A 20526-nucleotide genomic window follows, 5' to 3' on the forward strand; every position below is an offset into this window, starting at 1 on the left:
GCCTGAAAATAAGCAGGCTGTGAAAATTGGAAACAGTTCTCTTTTTTTGCATAATGCCAAACCCAAATCCCTCTGTGACTGTTACTCCAAATCCCCCTGTTGCTCTCTTCAATTTGATTTTAAATTTCAGCCAACTTTCAGTGGATTCACACCAGCTCTAGGATGCACAGCGAAGAGTATATCAAGCCACTCCTGAATTCCCTCTGCATCCCATATCGCCAGCTCAGGGAGGCCCATCCATTTTGCTTCAGCAAGTTGCAATGAAAAATTCATCATTTTATAATATATTATCACAAGCTTTGTGAAGCCAATATAGATGGAATGGGACTTTGAATTGCAGTGTGAACATTTTCATCCGGCTTTTTCTGATACAACAATTCTTTGGAGATTTCTGTTCCCCAAATCCCAGCATACTGTGATGGATACCATAGCAGGGCATCTTGGCCTAGCAGTTACTGTTTGTCAACACATAAATACAGCAGCATAAATTGTTGTAAGCAAAGCTTAATAAGAAAGAAAGAAAGAGAGAAAGAGAGAAAGAGAGAAAGAAAGAGAGAAAGAGAGAAAGAGAGAAAGAAAGAGAGAAAGAAAGAGAGAGAGAGAGAGAGAGAAAGAAAGAAAGAAAGAAAGAAAGAAAGAAAGAAAGAAAGAAAGAAAGAAAGAAAGAAAGAAAGACAGACCACACACACACACCACCATATAATAGAACATGCTGGCAAAAAATGTTTCAAAAAACGTTTCACATTGATGAAAACAGACATTAAATCAGGTAGTGAAAAAGGGACCATAACAAGAGTGATATTTTGCACATGTTCTTTAATGTTCAAACAGTAACAATGGCTACTTTTAAATTAGGGTTGAGGGGAAAAAAAAAAACTTTCGGTGAAGACGCATTACAAGAATTGAGATATAGAAACATTTCTTCCAAAAGCCAAAATATTTTTAACTGAAGACTGCTAATACCTAGCTACTTCCGTAACACAGCATAAGTTATCAGGCGGTTCGGGTTCTTTTACAAACATGTCAGTTTTAGTGTTTCAGGGGGCAAAGGATTTGCAATATACACGTAAAGTTTTAAAAAGAGAGGGGTCAGAAAGAGAGGAGTACGGGAAAGATGGGTGGTGATGGGAGCCCTCATCTTGTGTACTCAGATGCAGAAGCTTGCAAAGATTTGAAGCTGATATAGACACCTCACATGAGACCAACACGTTTTAATGACCAGAAGCCTCCCTTGGAATAAGGTCGATGACTGGTAAACATTCACCAGGCTGGGAGCTGTCGTGACTACAACATCAAATGTCCTACACACCACTGGTATTCAAGGTGATCATGATGCAGATACTTGCTCACCTATATCACAAATGAGATCTTCTCTAGGATTTGGAGGAGGATGACGATTTCATTTGGAATTTCTCTTTATGGAGAAGCTCAGAGGTATAACAGAGAGTGGAGAAGAGCACACAACTGATTTTTTAGGGATCAACTATAGGTAGATTAGAACCCAGCTATAGATTATTTGCTCAGTAGGGTAACTCCTGAATTCCCACCTTGGATTTGACTTAGAAAAGCCATTACATCCATTCCTGTTGCAACACATGAGTCAGGGTTTAGTCAGAACAGATGCTGCTCGTTCTCTTGGGTTCCCCATGGAGAAGGAGAATCATCCTACGGTTTTGTACACCATTGTCCATGGCAGTATGCTACAGAGTTCTGAGCTAGCTGAAGTTCTGAGCTAGCTGAAGAACAGGGAGGGCAGCAGAAACCTTTTGGATGAGACAGGTCTGCAAAATCCGAGGGATGATGTGGGGCAGCGGGTTTGGTGCAGGTAACATGAGGAAAAGGGGGCACCACAGTTCACAAGGAACGTACAACATGGCAGGTTGACCCTCTACATCTTCCAGCAGAGTCCTCTTAGACACCCGGAGTTTCCACCTCCTTAGCCTGGCTCTCTGTGCAGGAGGGTAGCTTGGCCCAAGCCGGTATGCCAGGATTTGATGCTCAGACCTGCCAAGTTCCCCAGGGTGCAAAACCTGCTTCAGTCTTTGCTTCATAGAACCCAGGCAGTTACTCTCACCATTCAAACCCAAAAAATGTTATTTAGCCTTCTAAATATGCACGTTCAACATTGCCACATACTTAGTTTTTTACTATAGTAGGTCACTGGTTTCACTACAACCACAGTTTATTAAAAAATGTACTAAAATATTGTGAGAATTTTAGTGCTCACGAAAAAATACCTTTCATCCCTGGAGAATGAAATCTTTTGCCTCCAAAACTATGTCGGAGACATGAGAGGTACAGATTTGTCTCTGCCACCCCACCCATGTGTCTAAACAAGCCCTGACTGCAAGCCAGCCCTTCTGGGGTTGTAATTAGGTCAGGTCTAGGAAGAACTGAGTTACGTTCCTCCTGTTTCATCCTGTTTTTGACCTGAGGTGGTCTCCATTTTCCTAGGAAGAGGACTATGATAACAACATAAATCTCACAGAGCCATGGGACAACTGACAAATATCTATCAAATACGTTTTAATCGCTCCTACGCTGGACATGCTGGGCTCAGTCACTGTTGTGCAGTAACTAAGGCATGTGTAAGAAGTGGTCAGCTTGCCTGCAGGCCATTTATTGTATGGATAAGATGATTTGCTTCTGTGGTTAGGTAGAGGAAGAACTTCCAAAATATGAGGAAGAATTTCCAAAATATGAAAACAAAGTGTCAGGATTTTACAACAGCAAATACAAGACTCTTTTAAATAGATATACAACGGTCATGTTTTATATGTTAAATTCTTAGAGTAAAAAAAAAAATCTCTACATAGACAGATATATCGAGGGGAGGCTGATCCAGGCAGAAGTTTGTCATTAAATAAATGCAAACAAACCACCAACTGAGGAACACCAGTAACAAAATCAGCACGGCTATGGTCCGTAAATCCTCCAGTCCAGGACAGCAAAGTCCAAGCACAGGGCTGCATTCCCCTGCACCCGTCACTTTTAGATAGTGCCTGTGTGTGTTGGGTGGGGGAACACATCAGAGAGAGCACGCATCTGTCTTAGCAGGGGCACCTGCACTGTGGTCCTGCCAGGAGTCCTCCTTTGGTTCACCCCCCATTATCTCTGCCGCAGTGTCTCTGTGAGAAGACAGAGAGAACGAACGCAGGCGAAACCACCGCCGGCGGCCCTCAGAAGATCTTGCACTCGTTAATGGAGAAGAGCTTCCGCCTGTTCTGCCTTTTGGCTTGGTTGACTGCTGTCCGCACGGCATACTCGAACACCTGCTGCACGCCGCGGTTGCTGAGGGCAGAGCACTCCAGGTAGCCCTTGGCTCGCACGTCCTGGGCGAGCCGCTTCCCGTCCATCGGGCTGATGCAGGAGGAGCGGTAGGGCCCCGTGTCACGCTGGTCAGTCTGAGTGGCCACCACCAGCACGGGGATGCGGGGCAAGTGGTTGCGGATCTCGCCGATCCACTTGTTCCTCAGGTTTAGGAAGGAGCTGTGGTTCGCCACCGAGTAGCACATTAGCACCACATCTGCCTGCTGGTAGGAGAGGGGGCGAATGCCTTTGAAGGCATCGCTGCCAGACGTGTCCCAGAGACCGAGGCTAATCTGTACTCCATCCATGAAGACATCCACTCCAGTATTTTCATACACAGTGGGTCTGTAGGCATCTGGAAAAGTCTCGGAGGTGAAACGTACCAAGAGAGAGGTTTTCCCCACCGCAGAGTCCCCCACCAGCACACACTTGATTGAATCCAGCATTTTGTTAACGTCCAGGGCCAAGAGCACTGTCTCGGCGCAGCAGAAGCACGATGTGGAGATGCAGTGGTCTTGGGGGCTCTCTAGATAACTTCCATTTGGTGAGAACCCATCCAAATGTCTTTACTCCTCAAGACTTGATTGTATCACTTGAGTCTAAAATCCCCTTTTCTCCCACACGGCTCTGCGGTGCTGTCAGTTTTATTTCTTCAGTGAGTCAAGCAATGTTTCTGGAAGAGTAAAAATAAAATGTAACATTTGCAACCCACAGTGAACAGGTTATTTTCCATCAAGATAAAGTTCCTTGGACACGTCCTTGGACGGCCGTGGGGATTACCCCACATGGAGGACGCTGAACCCTGCCGTCCCTCCCAGCCGGCAGCGTGTGTAGCCGCCTTTTTGATGCTTCACAGGGATAACAGTCCTATCACCCCTGCAGTTCTGCACTGAGACCAGCTGGTTTTTCCCTCCAGTTTTCTAAAGAACTAATAAAATCAAGTTAACTTGGTACAATCTTACCGAGCTGCTTTTAGTGAGACATTTCCTGCCTCTGAATTTCACCAGGACTGCAAAAATCCTGAATTCCTCCCAACCCATCAGTTCAGATTCCCTTGAAAATATACCCCTGTCCCCTAAAGATAGCCATGAGAAGAAAAAAATACCACTTCATGAACTGATTTGACTATTTAAGCAATCCTATAATGAGCAGCGATGCCAAACTGCATGTGACAACGAGCGAGGAAAGACCTCAGATGCAGATCTTGACTGACATGAACCTTAACAGTTTTCAAAAGAAATGTGGGATGCACAGCGAAAATATCAAAAAAAAAAAAAAAAAAAAAAAGTTCAAAATGTTTCTTACAAATCACTTCCAACAAGCAAGATAACACGAGCCAAAGCAAGCCACACCACCAGTGCTGCCCCAGTCAGACAATTTCATCTGAAGGAGATGCAGCTGCCCTGACATTTAGTCTCTTGAAAAACCAAACTGAGAGTAACTCTTCGTAGTGTGCAATTGCTTTTGAGCTCCTGCCAGCATTCAGTCAAATTTTCCTATTTTGAAAGCATTTTTCTCTTCCCCACTGGCTGTGTGCAAGATTCGCTGCTCACACAGGGCTGCACACAAAACGCTACAAAATTCACCAACTGCAAAACTGAAGGAAAATTAGTTCTGCTCAACAAAACTGGTTAAAACAAAATATCACTGGTTAATTTCAAGATTTCCTGCTAGCGTTACACAGGCAATATATTTCTGTCTCCTTCACATATGGACAGAGAAGTCGGACTGTGGGTTGTTTGCACAGAAATGAATGAGGGCCACCAGACGCATCTCCACCACCTTACAGTAACACTCTCCAGGTTTGCCACCTTAACCCCACCACCGCACATTTCGAGTACGCTCAGAGCTTCGTCTTACTTCACAGAGGGGAAAAACAAAGGGAAAGAAAAGAAGAGTGCTGGGCAAGCTTAGAGAGCACATTGCACAGGCGCTGACAACCGCTGCTGGCAACTCCCCTCCTTCCATTTTGCAACAAGGCGGCCTCCTACCTCCTCCCGTGCTGCCGGCGTGCCCGTATTCCTCCCACCCGACACCCCGGCCAAAAGATGTGTGAGGGCCTGGCTGGAGCACGTTGCTTTATAGAGGCGGCGCCGAGGCTGCGGGGCAGCTCTGTGCTCGGCAGGGTGACGGGGAACTGCGGGAGCCATTGCGACAGGCGGCGCTTCCTGGCCTGCGCGCACGGCCACACACTCGTCATCTCAGCTCATTTCTGGGAAGCAGGATAGAGGCCAAGGCAGGTATTCATTCCTGCCTGCTGGGAAACGAGCTGCCCTGTGAGTTAAAAGTGGGGTGGCGGCCGCTGGAAATTCGCTTTTCATGCTTCATCTAAGCCCTACTCCATTCCCCAAGCAAGCTCTCAAGGGAATTAGAGAAGGCATTTAAAAAATACAGCTATGACAATTCAAAAAGTACGCACAGGATATGTGGTCCAACTACTTAAGTGCATCATCATCTTTCCTATGGGGTATTCTACTTCAAAACTGTGTCAGCAGTACAGTTTTAAAACACCACCATTCACCACAAGCTGGTAGTGTGTGATTCAGAAAAAAGCGTGTGCTCGCAGGAGAAAGTTAGCGTGTACCAGGTCTTCTCCTTGGAACAAACATTTCTTTGGTGCAAGTAGTCTTTAATGCCTTTAGCATCATTATTTTATTTATATTTGAATGCGGGGAAAAGTCGGAATGCCCGAAGTATGACTTTTCACAAATGCCGACAAATCATAAATTTCATAACAGCCAAAATACAAGAAGATGGATAAAAAGACCGTTCTGCTACTCAGCTTGAAGATAACCAGGTCTGATTTTGTTAGCTAGTTTGAAAAGAAAATATATAAATGATTAAAGCCGAAAAAAGGGTTTTGAGAGCTAGTGTACATAGCCAGTCAACACACGCAATCATAAAAGATGAAATAGCGTGACAGCGCGGCTACGTTTTCAAAGCAAATTGTTTTGGTCTATAAAAATGCACTGCACATAACCTACTCTGCTCCAGAGGACAGACTGCAGTCAGCGGTCCCCATCTTGCTTTTGTTCGCAGCTTGCTGGAGTTCAGGCACCGGCTCGTATTGTCGGGATACTGAAGAGCTATTCTAAACTATGCACATAGCCTGTCACTGACACGGCCTCAGGATAGGAGAGGATGGGTTAAAATAATTATACAAGTTCATCTCAATTAGTGGAAAAACCTTTAGATGAGACATCAGTAGAAAACTGTGTCCTTTAAAGAACAGGCCAGTACAGAGCGCTGCTATGCACCAGTATACAGCCAGTTGTGTAAATATTTGCAAAAGTTTTTTGTTCCCTTTTCTCATATTATATATGACAGTCCTGCTCTGACAGTCCAGCATGCTACACCCATTAAAAGACTGCACAAAACCTTCTAATCGTGGACAGTTGAGTCTAACCTACTGCAGGATTTTTTCCAACACTTTGGTTTGCCTTATTTTACCAATTTTATCAAGTCTATGTTGTAATTCCAGAAACATGTATTTTCTTTTACATTATTTTGATGTATGGTTTCATCACTTGTAAAAACAAAAATTTTATTTAAATAATATGGTGAGAGCTTTTATAATGTCAAGTGTGAGAATTATGTCTAATTCTGACACAGTCATTATGAATAGCGACCCTATGTATTTGGGGATTAGCTTTGAAGCATACTCTTGCACAGTTTCGGATAGAACCCGGTTTCTCCAAAGATACCGTATTGTCTGTGCAACTATGTCTCTGCAACGCTTTGCTTCGCTTTCCCATTTTTCTCGCCCTGTGTCTGAAGCAGAGGGCCTCACGCGGGTGTGAGGTTACAGTGCCCTGAGATGATGACAGAGGCATCACCCCAGGCACCCACAGCGGAGGCAGCCACCTCCCCAAAACCCTTCACAGCCTGCAGGGTTGGGGTTTCTGGTGGAGGCAGAGAGCAGAGTTGTGGCCTGTCCTTCCCTGAGAGCGCGGACAGCACCCACAGGGCCGTGCCAGAGCCCCACCACAGCCACTCTGTGGGATTCTGCTGGGCAGCACGATGCTGCAGTGCTTGCACCCAGGGATTTTATTCCTATCACGAGGTCCTGTTTCACTGCTTACGTGCAAGCTGCCCCAGGCCTGGTCCTGATGCTGTGCATTTGGCTGTCTTTGCTCAGCCCGGCAGTCCCACACAGGTAAATGCCTCACATGTGGTCGTGGATGAATATGATATGGGATGCGACAGTATGCGAGGAGGAGCAGAGCAGCTCCAGGCTCCTTGAGGGTGGAGGATTCACATGAAAATACATCTGCAAAGCACTAATCTAATGCTTGTTGAAACAAATCTACCAATGCACAAAAGCAGGACTGCTTGTATCAGAAGGAGTAAGTGTGTTGGCTGAACCAAATGGGATTTTCATTCCTGCCAGGAACATCTCTGGCTTCTACTACAGGGTCACTGTGAGCATGGCTCACTGTGGTGAAACACCTGCAGGGAGCGGACAATGCCTCATGATGGGAGAAAAGCAAAAGGGTCAGGATCTCCTGATCTCAAAACCCTCTCTTGTGTATTGTGGAGCACCAGGTAGGCTGGGATTTGGAAGGGATGAGCTCATACAGAAACAAAATCACACAGGCAACACAACAGGCTTCTCAGATACTGCACTGATCTGGCAGCCACAAAATGCTTCAGAGAGTTAAAGCAATTAACATGCTATTATTGTCATTATCCGGTCCCTACCACAATTATGTCTTAGTGCAGTTCCTGTTGATACCAGGATGAAAGCAGGCTAATTTTTCATCTTGAACACTGTGTACAGTAGCTCTTGAAGAAAACTGATGTTGCAAGGAAGTAAAAATATTTGTACTAATAAAAAAAATAAAGGTTGAAAACCACTGGAGAGACTTCTAGTGGCTGTGCAATGCTTGATTGCACGTATTGGCTTTGCCTGCACGCATTAATCCTCACGCAGTCCCACCTCACACGGAGAAGGGGTCTGCAGAAGCGTGTCTGCAGCACATCTGCACTGTGTTGGTTATAATCAATGCTCATTCCAACTGCACTGCGGATACGTAAAAACTTCAAGTGTGTCTCTTGCTTAGAGGCCCTAAAGGAGAGGAAGGAGCTATGGAGATTATTGTCACTGACTGGAACAGTGCGCGGCTTTACACCTTCACCTCCATGGGTGCCCTGAGTGCTGCAGGGTGCAGGTGGGGCCTGAGAGCAACTCCTGTGAGCAGGAGGAGGAAGAGAAGGAAGAGGAGAAGGGGAAGGAGGAGGAGGTCTGACAGAAAATCAAGAGAGGTCAGACAAACTGTGAAGGGCAGCACCCAGAAAATGCAGCAGGGAGATATTTGCCCCCCCCGATGAAGACCCCATGGACATTGTGGATCGTCTGGATGCCCAGCTAGATCACCAGGTCACCAACATCATGCTACCATGTCTTCAACTCCATTCGCAAATTGTACTTGCTCCGTTCAGACACAAACCTCCAGACTGCTGCAGGGGCCTGTGCTGCCACAGCCCAGGGCTGCTGCAGACTCGTACATCAGCTGCGGCCTGCCTGGAGCCTGCTGCTGGTCTGCAAGCTGCTGGCCTCTTGCTGCAGTTTCCTGTCATGTAATCATTAACCTAATGCTCTGACATTCATGTTAGCTACCTCCTGTATTTTGACCCCATTTTAAAATGATTTTGGTCTATAGCACTAAGTAACCCCGGTCTTGTCAGTCTAGGAAACAGCCCCTCTTCTTCTCAGCATCACCATTTTGGTCCACAGTGCCAGTCCGTGGTGGTACCGCTGCCATGAAGGGGAACTGGCGCACAGCCTGCACCTTTGCAAGATGCTGCATATTTTCCCCAAACTACTCCATCAAAAAAATCTGCATTCAACCCACTCACTTTCCAAGCAGACAACCGCAGCATCCATCTGTATTCCCTGGCCCAAGAGCAAGACAGCAGGTTATTTGGTTGCTGGTGCTTCAGTCACCTGGTGTATTTATGATATAGACACATTAACTGCCAGGTTATCTCTCGATATGTTTTTCTATTCTAAAGAATTATGAAGATGCAGAGAAGCTTGGATGAGAGCCGCTATACAGATATTTTATCCCTAAGTACAATCGTACCCGCAGTGGCTTCCTAAAGCTAGAAGAGCAAGCAACATGCAACGAGTCCATATGGTCAAAGTCAGGATGTCTCGTCATCTCATCTCATCTCATCTCATCTCATCTCATCTCATCTCATCTCATCTCATCTCAAAAAACAATTTTCTTCCAGAGTAAAAAATAAAAAATAAAAAAAAAAAAAAATGCAGTCATAAACACCTAGAAATTTTTCTGTCGTTCCCTTATTCGCCAAACTGAAATTCTGTTCTTCTTTTAGAATTTCAATGTTTTATTTTGGGGAAAAAAAAAATGTAAAACTGAAATTCTAAAAAAAAAAAAATCTAATTCATCAAATTTGAAGAATGGACCAACACTTTCTTAGGAACCTTTACAAAAATCACTGCTGGATCAATACAAAACCTGAAAATAAAAACCTCAGTTTCTTTGTTTGGCAGTTTTAACAACTGAAACTGAAGAAAAGGTTTTATGATCAAATATTCAGTCACATTGCCAACTTTGTTATTAACCAGGGAACACAAGACATCAGATTTAAAAGAAAAACCCTCATATTGAGACCGGGGAATCTTGCTATAAAACAATGACAAATTCAGACCAATGCTATTTGGAACGAGATATGAAGTCCAAGTAAATGGATGAAAGCTTTTCTTGTAAGTAAATGTACATGTTTACACACTTGCTTACAAAGATGAACATAAGTATAAAGCCGCATAATGTTGTCGTTTAAATTAAAAATTGGTAGTTCATTACTTTAGTAGCAGTACCCATAATTAATACATATAAGCAATGGATAGTGACTCTTCTGAAGATCTATTCAATTTACTATAGTCACTGAGAAAAACTATTCAACTCTCATTTTAGTTAACCAATTAAATAAAGAAAATACTTATTTTATCTTCACAAGCCCTTTATTTGTGACTAATCGCACCTTAATTTAGCTACTTACAGATTAGGCATGAACATAAGTAATTAGAACTACTCGAAAAATTATCAAAAACTCTGTAAGACTCTCTTGTATCAGTCAGAGAGCCTAAATCCAACAGAATTCAATTCAGCTGTGTTAAGTACCTGCTTCAAAATTCAATCTACGAGTCTGAAGTCTCTTTTTTTTCTCCGTGTTTATGGCATGATGGAGTAAATTACAGACTATGCGGTATTCGAGGTGCTACAAGGCTTTTTAAAAACTGACCCATTTTCAGGAGAAAGGTTGCATCCTCTCCAAAGTAAAATTTGGGTAAGCCTGTTGTAGGGAATTAACCCCTTCACAGCCAACTGATCCATGTGCCATCCTCAGCCTGGTCCAATACCCTCCAAAGTCAGCAGAAATGGAGCAGCATGTCGTGCCCAACGTGCTGCACGTGCTCTGGCACTTACCAAGCATTTCCATCTGCAAGATACGGGGTATGTCACCTTCCTTTCCCACCCTCCTCTGTGATAGCTTTTCTTCTCTGCTCTTAAACAGTGAAGAAATTCTTGAGTCTCAGCACACATGCGGCCTGAAACGGAGCAGCTGATGTGCAAATGTCACACGTGTGTGTGTGTTCAAGCACTGACATTTGCCAACCATCTGTCCGTCTGCATTCCCTCATAGCTCTGGTTTTGTACACACACACACACGCATATATACATATACACGTAAGTATATATATTCACCACTGGTATAGAACTACTTTTGGGTCCAGATGGACATACAGATATGCTTGGAGATGAACATGGATAAAGCGCTACACGCAGACTACAGCGCTATTTTCCGTACCCATGAAAAGCCACCCGGTGTATCAGAATGGATTCCCAGTTATAAAGCAAATCTCCCCCACAAGCCTAACTGTACTGCGACCGAGCTTATGGACCGATATTCTAGGCTGCATAAAATTTGATAATTGACTTCAATGAGACTACTGTGTGTGTAGAATTATTCACATGTGGAAAGGTTTGCAGCTTTGGGCCCCAAACCACTTCAAATTTTTCATGCCACATCCTCTTTTAACACAGTTCACCTTTCTTGAAGTTTGAGACAAATCAAAAGGGCACAACATATTTTTGTAGATTTTTTTTTGCAGGTTTAACTCTTCAATTCTTTTGTTTTGCTTTGTTTTTTTGTTTGTTTTTTTGTTTTTGTTTTTGTTTTTTGTTGGCTGATAAAATATGAAGTATTCTTTTATTTACAATCTCTAACAAAGATTGCAATCTCTTTCCAGAAAGAGTAGCCCTTTCTCTCTTTCTGCTTGGACATTTTTGACCGTCTGCAGATTTGGATATAGTCATAAAGTATCAATTTTCTATACATACATAATTAATATTCGTTAGTTTAAAATAAGCATTGTAATTTCTTGCATAATGATGTATTATTTGCTGTCTGAATGCAAAAGTGTATACACATATATGCAAAAATATATTTTAAAAAGCATATATTTTAAAAAAATAACTATTTTTTAAAAATTAACCATGAATCCATACATCCATATACAAAATCTTATGTCCATATATGCATGCATGCATGCTTGTGTATCTACATATGTATCTAGACACATCTACATAGATATATATGTTCATGTACACTGATATTTGTTCATTGCAGACTTTGCTATAGATCGGCATACAAAACACATATATTCAGTTTAAGATATCTCACCCTCATTTTAAAACCTGCGTGTACATTTTGCTTCAAACAATGGATGTGTTATCGAAATAACTTGAAATTAAAATTTAAAGACCATGGTCTTTAAACTACCTTATTGCTACACATAGGTATGCATGTGTGTTTGTATACAAACACAGAAATGACTGCTCAGCTAGATCTGGATAACTAGAACTGCAGATCTAGCTAGATCTGCACTAACATAGATATAACTGACAGATCATAGAGTCTTTCACGTGCAAATAAATATATAGAAACACATTTTAAATAATTACTTTTCTACTGTATATGCAGCTGTTAAATTTCTTAGACACATCTTTAAAATACATAACGATAATTTGTTGTTAAGGAGACGCATCAATTTGTACAAAACCCTCCAGATGTGTAGCGTGGTAAAATGCCAAAGCTCACAACCGCCAACCCCACATACACACCTGCGTTCACAGGCGAAAGGGGTTTTTCTCCCTCAGGGCCCATGTCAAGCCCACTGCAGCAGAGAGGGCTGCCTTCAGCGTGTTTCGGCTCTAACCAGGGGTAGGACTGCGCTCCTCTCCCTTGCTTGCACAGTACCCAACCTTCTTGACCAGGTTCTTTAAACACTATGAAGTAATCAACATTAGCAATATAAGTAACAGCTAATATATGAACACTACAGTTGGCATAACACCCTCTCAAGAGCTGGAAAGAAAAAAATGAAAAAAAAATCCTACCATTTCTCCTCTGCCCTCCACGGATCTCTCACAAGATTGCCAAGGTTACTTTCCGAGGTCTGTTTGGGTTTGACTTTGCTCAGTTTTTACCTATCACAAAGTAAGGAGGTTCTCAAGCCCAGATCTTCTCCCCTAACCTCAGGAGGTTCTCCGTGTTCATTAAGTTCAGTATTTGCATAAGACTGATTTCAGTGGGAGGTCAAGGTGGAAGAGGAAAATGTTAGTTAGAACAGAATTATCCAAAGTTTGACAGAAGATTTGCATGTTTTGTGATAAGAATAAAATGTATTGAATGTATACAGGTTTTGAGCAGCAAATAATAAAGCATCATTTGATCAAACAATTCAGAATATTGCCTTCTTGTTAAAATATGTTGTTTGTGGGTCTTTATTATTATTTTATTACTTGGGAAGAACACGTATTTACTGCATGTCACAGTTCAGTCCTGTCCTGATGAATGCTAAACTTCTTGACTTAATGAGCAAAGCCAGGATGAAGTAAGCAACAGTAATTTGATTGGTTATTTATTTTATAACACTGAGAAACTGGCTGAAATTTTTAACTTTTCCCCTAAGAAGAGCCGGCAACAAAAAGGTTTTTCTTGCCTCTGTACATATTAGACTATTTAAAATCATAGTCTAGATTTCAGCCAGAGGGAAAGTGCCATTCTTCTGAGTTCATTTCTTAAATTTTATGTGTATGTACACATATGTTAAAATGTTAAAAATTATGGAAATAATTTCAATCACTTTGCAGGTAGAAGGCGCAACACAAAACATGCAATTGTCACGACTCTTCTTGTATTTGTTGATTTAAGTTTTTTTTTCATTTATAAAACAAATTAAAAGGATAAAGCAGTTTCCTCCCCCTGTCTATCCCACAACTCAGTATTCCTACATTGTACCTGGCATAAGAATAAAAGCAGAGTTAATATATATTTTTATGAGATAGGTAGAAAAATATTTTTCTTGCTAAATAGCTTCCTTAGAATTCCTTAATTGTAGTAAATTAAATTAAATGGGTATGCCTACTTGCCTACAATAAATTGCCTACATCCTATGCTCAGTTATGAACGCAACAATTGAAATTGTCCTTTAAAGAGTTCTCTTTTTTTTTTTTTTTTTTTCCTGGAATTGGTACAGATTTTACCTGGCAGTTCATTGATTTATATCTTACAGCAACCATATGCCAGAACAGACTATATCTTTCAGGGCCTGTTTCCCTTCATTTTTCTCCGATTCCGGTATAAACTTAATCTCCTGTCACTTTTATATAAGATAATAAAACTTATAATACTGCAGACAGCACTGGGTCATATGCAATAGGTTAAAAGGAGAAAAGACTCTGCCACCAAAAGTAATATATAAATCCTTCTCACTTGTTCTTCACTCCAGTACTTTGTGAAGCCATTTCAGATACTTAAAGCTGACATCTATTTGGCTTTCTGTTGGTTTAAAGATGCAAATCCCCACGCTTTGATAAATCTTACTGCAGAGTTTCTGTTTTTCAGAGGGAAGCATAGAAAGGAACATTTTACATTTTTCCTTAATTTTTACATATTTTGCATGAAAATGATCTCACAAATGAAAGGAAAAGATATTTTAGGAGAGCTACATTTGAGCATTATGCAAACATTTCCCATGCTTTATTTTTGAATCCTGGGAGACTTGATTCAAACTCAGCTATTTTACACAACGGCTTTTCATCCAGAATTAAAACTCCGCTTGAAAGATACATGAATTTTAAAACCTGCATTGCATTTAAACTGATGAAAACAAAAGAAATTACGAGGGATTTTTACGATACATGTTTTATAAAATATTTTTGTAGTGAGGAAACCACAAGCGTACAGATGATGAGAGGAAGTTAATAGATATTCAAATATGTCGCTAATTCAATAACTTTGAACTCTAAAGAATTTTCCATTTTTCAAGAACAGTTATTTGGTGGAAGAAAAAGAAAAAGAAAAAGAAAAAGAAAAAGAAAAAGAAAAAGAAAAAGAAAAAGAAAAAGAAAAAGAAAAAGAAAAAGAAAAAGAAAAAGAAAAAGAAAAAGAAAAAGAAAAAGAAAAAGAAAAGAAAGCAAGTTGCAAATAAACTGCATGTCCACTGACATCTTCCAACAAAGAAGAATGAAAGGTTTTCTTTTTGGATGGAAAGGCTTCGTGTTATTTCAGTGACTGTGCACAGGAGATAACCAAGCAGCTAAGCTACGCGGGGGTCTTGATCTCACACTTGTACAGTAGGACACCCAATGTTACCTCTATTTTGACATAAACCAGGATAACCTTCAAAAGCAAATGCCTGTCACTCATGAGGAAAAGAGGTATGACCAGCTGGTAAAACAACCCCAAATGGGTGAGCATCAGTTATTAAGCCTACCACTCCACTGTACGTTTGTGTGTGACAAGTGACATGGAGCACTGTAAAGCAACCACAGCCCTTCGTGCTGACTTCTGCCGGGCAAAGTGTTTGTTCCCTTTCCGACACACGTCGGGTCTTTCTTACGTGTTATATCACCATGGCCCCCCTTGGGGAAAAAAAACAAGCCAGAGCAAAATCCTGTGGTTTCCAGAAGGGTCGTTTCATCAGATAAAGGTAAGCATGCCGGCTCAACACCACCCTCTCCATTGAGGAATTTACTCTTCTCCGTGGCTTCTGAGCATGAGGACTGAATATGATTCCTCATGTGAAAAGAACAACTCTCCATTCTGTTGGAGAAACACAGGCACAGAGTGAGTGCTGAGGCTGCATTCCTATCTCTCCGTCACCACAGCCTCCAGGCCTGCTGGGACAATTACTCCACACTACTCTGGCAGCTGCTCATTTTAGACCCGATACACCAAGGCCTCAAACAGTGACTTCCAGTGCTCACACTCACTGCTGCATTGCAGAGGATTTTCTGGCTCCGAACATCTCTCCTTCCACTGTCATCAAATCTTTGGGTAGATGAGGAAGGTTTTCCAATTTTTCACTGACATCAGAAATGAAGCACAACTAAATTCTGCCAAATATACATGAAACCACATTTGGTTTTGCAAAGAGCTGTGGAGAAGCCCACAGATTTTGTTGCTACAGTGCTTTGTTATATTTGTGCGTTCCGATGCAGGATTTTAAAGCATAATGCTTTAGCAGTGGGCTTGAGACAGCTGCAGCCAACTTCCTTTCTTGATTACTGCACTGTGGCTATCCCAAGACATAGTTCAGTTGTTAGGTGTTAGCTGTTTCCATATTGAGGAAACAGTTGAAAATTGCTGATTTAATAAAACCACACCACTGGCCAGAAAGTGAGAAGCTAATTTGGAATGATGTTATGGTGTGTGCTGTGATGCCTGAAATGTCACGTTAAGACTTTGAAACAGGCAAGTTATTCCTTTTATTTCTTTCAAGCATTACAGAAAATAGACTATAATTGTTGTGTGATCAAATCCAAATTGAATTAATCACCTGAACCATGAATTCAGAAATACTCGCCTGTTTTTTTGAATAAAGCTACAGAATCATAGCACCAACATTTTATGAAGAACATTGAGGTGTTTGTTTTAGAGAGAAGAGGTGTTTTCCAGTGAGAATCCTCTTCATTTACAGCTGTTACACCAGCTGCTGCTATATATCTAGAAAGGCGCAGAAACAGCAGCAGGAGAAAGGGCAGACTCTCATCTCTCTGTCTAGGCAACCTCCGGACGGGTTATCTGAAAGTGCCACCAAAAAAAGGCCACAGGCGCTTCCGCCGGTGCAGCCCCGCAGCTCTGCAGGGTGGGCCAGCGGCTCAGCCTGCAAGGCTGCCAGCACAAGTTGTGCTCATTTCCTGCAGGCTCCGGGTGCTCTGAGAATTGTCCGTGTACACCCCGAGGACTAACACAGCTCACATCTAGCTGCGCAACCAATTTCCTCCCCGATATCGCTGCCACTGGCAGCTGTGATCAGATGCTGCTGCTTTAGGGCCAGCCCCTGAGATTGCTGGGCCCACACAGCAGGGAGAGGCCTTCCTTTTCATCCCCAAGTTCACACTCACAGTGGAGCAGCTGAGCCAAGATCTGCTAAATTTCTACATATAAACATTTTCTTCTGGAAGGTGGTCACCGGGCTGGAAAAGTATTTTAGTAACTTTCTGGAAGTATAGTTCTATCCTCACAGTTTTGCTGTGCTGCATGTAGGTATAATGATAGTCCTCTGACACAGGCGGTCATGGAAGGCCTGATTCTCCGCTGCCATGAGCCCATCTACTTTGGCACAGTAATTCCCTTAAAATAGGATTAAGTGGCAGTAAGTTACGGCCACTTTGCCCTGCCGATGGACTATGAATCTGTGTCTTGCTATACATGAGAGTCAAGCCCATTTTTTCTGTTTTAACTCTTTGCTCTGGACCTTAGACAGCAAGTAGAGGTTACACGATTTCTCTATAAGTACAGAACTATGGTTTTTCCTGGTTCCTGATACCCAAACCAGTGAATATATAACTTGGCATTAGACCTCACCAAGGCCTTGTCTCTCAGTGTAGTAGGAAGCAAGTGCACATGGGGCTTTTCTACCCAAGGCCCAAACGTGGTATCCTCATCAAGTCTGTGCCCACTTTCACTCGTGTGATACGTCTTCAGACCTGCCTTTGAAAACTGACATTAAAACACAGCCTAATGTCACGTAGGTGTATATGGGTGGTCTTTTCTACCAGAACATTTGCAAACACCCATTGATCCGAATGGCGGGTTTTAGAGATGTAAAACACGAAGCCACACAGCGCAATGCACAATCCCACCTCACTCTGATAGCAGCAGCAGAAGGGCATGAATTGATATTAAAATATGCCAGCAGACCTGCTTGATAACAAATAATCCCTCTTAACCTACCTTTCCCCACACAAGTGTTTTCCTCAGGGTAAATCCTGTGCTCAAGCTGGCATCCTCCAGACACCATGGCCCCACTCCCGCCCCATCCACAAAGAGAAACACAGCTTCGAGAAAAAGTTAGAAGGTCTTAAAGCCTTTTTTTCTTCTGGAAGCTGGTCACTGGGCTGGAAAAGTATTTTTAGTAACCTTTTGGAAGCATAGTTCTATCTTCACTGTTTTGCTGTGCTGCATGTAGGTATAGCGACTGTCCTCTGACACGGGCAGTCATGGGAGGCCTGAAAGTTAGAAAGCCTTAAAGCTAGATTCTGATTTTTCACAGGGACCTGTGCCGGAGGGACAGTTCCAGCCTCTGTAAGCTCCCTCTTCATTCACCTTTTAGATTACCTGTCTCTCATTGGCAACACGACAAAACCATCCCACTGCCAGACGCAGCTGGAGTAAGCAGGATCCAGCAACGTGTGTGCACAGGCGTGCACACGTGCGTGCGCACACACTGCTCTCTAATGGGATCCCACACCATGATCACGGCATGGTTGGCTCAGAAAGCAGCCGAGAAGACTCTGTGGGGGTGAGATGAAAGCAAAGAACTACACCCGCGGCCATTTGGATGGCAGGCACAGCCCCTCCATCTCAGGGGAAGGCAGAAAGAGATGCCTGTTAACGCCCAACAGGGCATGGCTGCGGCGGCAACCGGAGCCCATGACGGAGATGTCGGCAAATTAAACATATTTCAAACCTCACTTCAGTCCTAAGAACCTGAATGTCACTTTTCTCAAATTCAAACAATAAAACTTACAACTAAATTTGCTTGGAAACTTTTAAGATGAAGCGGAACAGTTTCCCACTAATGATGAAATACTTCGCAAAGGAGGAACAAAGCCATCCTCTGAGTTTTAATGTGCCTATTGCTCCTGCATTCATGTTTCTTACAACAGCAACGGGAATCGGAATCAGGCCCACCATTTTAAGAATACTTCATGTTTTCTCTCTTTTTTCTTCTGTCAGTTAACATATAAAATACTGGCATTGCCCAGCCCATCGCACCACTTTCTGTACTTTTATATGAGGACTTTTTACGCTGAAGTGGAAACAAAACTCCAGAAGATCCATGACCTGGGTTGGGATTAGACAACTGCTTAACAGAATATCACAATACTGAATATTTAACGGATGGTATTAAAAGTAGAACTAATTATGTAGAACTAATTATGTAAATCCATTTCACAATGTGATTAATAAAAGTAAAACTAAAGATACTGAATTTGATTCAGAATATAAATTCGCTTTACAATATTTAGAAAGAAAAAAAAAAAAGACAAAGAACTTACCAGGCGCAGGAAGCTGAAAGAGGCTGTTGAAAAATAAACGTTACGGAAGTCAACTATTCTGGGCGAGATAGGGGAAGAAAAAAAGAAGAATGAAGATCTGTGTTCTTGGGTTTTCAGGCAGACTTTTTTCTAGCAGATCAGAAAAAATATATTATGTAGAAAGAAGAGGGGGGAAAAAAAAAAAAAAAAAAAAAAAGGTAAGTGGTGAGCAGGACCCTCTGCACCTACAGGCCAAATAAGTCCCGGAGACTGGGTCACTCATCCGGCAGCGGCAGTGACAGGGGACCCAGATGTAATATGACGAGAAATAGCAGAGTGGTTTAGGGTAAGTCAGCTTCCTGGTGAGAGCTCCTCAGCGCTGCCTGTGTGGGTTTTGTTGTGGGTTGGCGTGTGAGCGCGAATGTCTTAATGTCTTTGGTGGCATGTAAAAACCCGCTCCTCGAAGCTGGGGGAGGGAGGCAGAGCCGGCAGCCTGCAGCACGCTCTCTCTTTGCAGGCTGCTGCTCCTCTGGCCGCCTCTGCTCTGGCTGCTGGAGGCATAGCACAGCCCCACAAGGAGGAGAAGAGGAGCAGAGCCACAGCTGCCCGGTGGTTCTGCACATGATTCACGTGCTGGTAACATGGCATGGTAACACTTGGCATGTTTTTATGCAAGCTGGAATGACTCCCTGCCTTTAATAAAACACAGAGTGTGCTTTTCCCAGCACAGACAGCTTGAGCAGGCCGGGTTATCGTCACTTCCAGCCTTCCTGCCACAAGGCTCCAATGCTAGTTTTGGGATTTCAAGTGCCTGGTCTACGGTCTGTACAACAGGAGCTATGAGCATTTCCCAGCTCCCATTTCCCAGCTCCCTGCATGTTCCTTCCTGACTCAAGCCCTGTGTGTATGGGGATCCCTCTGTCCTTGCCACCCTTCCCATAGGGAGGACACCCGGCTGCACTGATCAGGGAACTACAAGAGGCTGCCCACGTTGGACGAGCAGGCAATGGGGCTGCCATCAGGGCATCCCTGTCCCAGACTCCTGAAGCAGCCAGAGAGCCCTGGCACAGCAGGACGGAGACACAAGTTGAATGCCGGGGGCCCCAGTCCTGACCAGCGCAAGGGGCTGGCTGCTCCTCAGCCAGATACACAAGCATGGGGTTGCCCAGCAGCTTCAAGACCAGCTTCCGAGGCAGAAAAATGGAACCTGAGACCTTTCCAGAAAATATTTTGGTTTCATTGAAGACATTCTTCACCATCTCTTGCTATGAAGTAGCAAGATCGGGCTGCCTCATCCAGGTCTAAAGCCATGCGTTTTGTATTCATTGCAGGATGAGAAGCCTTTGGTGAAGAGAATCTGTCCACATAAACATTATGTTGGCATGATGCATTCCAAGATAAAGTTATACTGCTTCCAAGAATGATTTAAAACCAACAAATTACAAGATAAAACAGAAAGGAAACAAAATGATAATTTATGTGCAACAAAACGGTAATTTATGTGTAGATGAAACGCAGTTTGTGCCAAAAAATATAAATAGCTGCTGACATAATATTACCTGTGTAAAGAGGCTGTAAACATGCTGAGATGAAGCTTGCAGAACAGTGCTGAACAGTTAGGCTAGGGAAAATA

General features: G+C 42.8%; 1 protein-coding gene across 4 annotated transcripts; it reads right to left on the reverse strand.

Moving 5' to 3' along the window:
- Positions 1–799: 799 nt before the first annotated feature.
- On the reverse strand, positions 800–19443 carry RHOH (ras homolog family member H). 4 transcript variants are annotated; one of them, XM_038178770.2, is made up of 3 exons: positions 19143–19443; positions 18915–18972; positions 800–3982 (listed from the first exon to the last, which is right to left on the reverse strand). In XM_038178770.2, exon 3 carries the CDS (start codon positions 3753–3755, stop codon positions 3180–3182), a length of 576 nt encoding a protein of 191 aa, XP_038034698.1. In that variant the 5' UTR covers positions 3756–3982; positions 18915–18972; positions 19143–19443; the 3' UTR covers positions 800–3179. The 4 variants fall into 4 exon arrangements, with proteins under 4 accessions (XP_038034698.1, XP_005030894.1, XP_071893804.1 ...); XM_005030837.6 differs by lacking the exons at positions 18915–18972; positions 19143–19443 and adding an exon at positions 12741–12899; XM_072037703.1 differs by lacking the exons at positions 18915–18972; positions 19143–19443 and adding an exon at positions 12465–12589.
- Between the last annotated feature and the right edge of the window lie 1083 nt (positions 19444–20526).

The sequence above is a fragment of the Anas platyrhynchos genome, chromosome 4 (assembly GCF_047663525.1).
Source record: "Anas platyrhynchos isolate ZD024472 breed Pekin duck chromosome 4, IASCAAS_PekinDuck_T2T, whole genome shotgun sequence".
Lineage (NCBI taxonomy): Eukaryota > Metazoa > Chordata > Aves > Anseriformes > Anatidae > Anas > Anas platyrhynchos.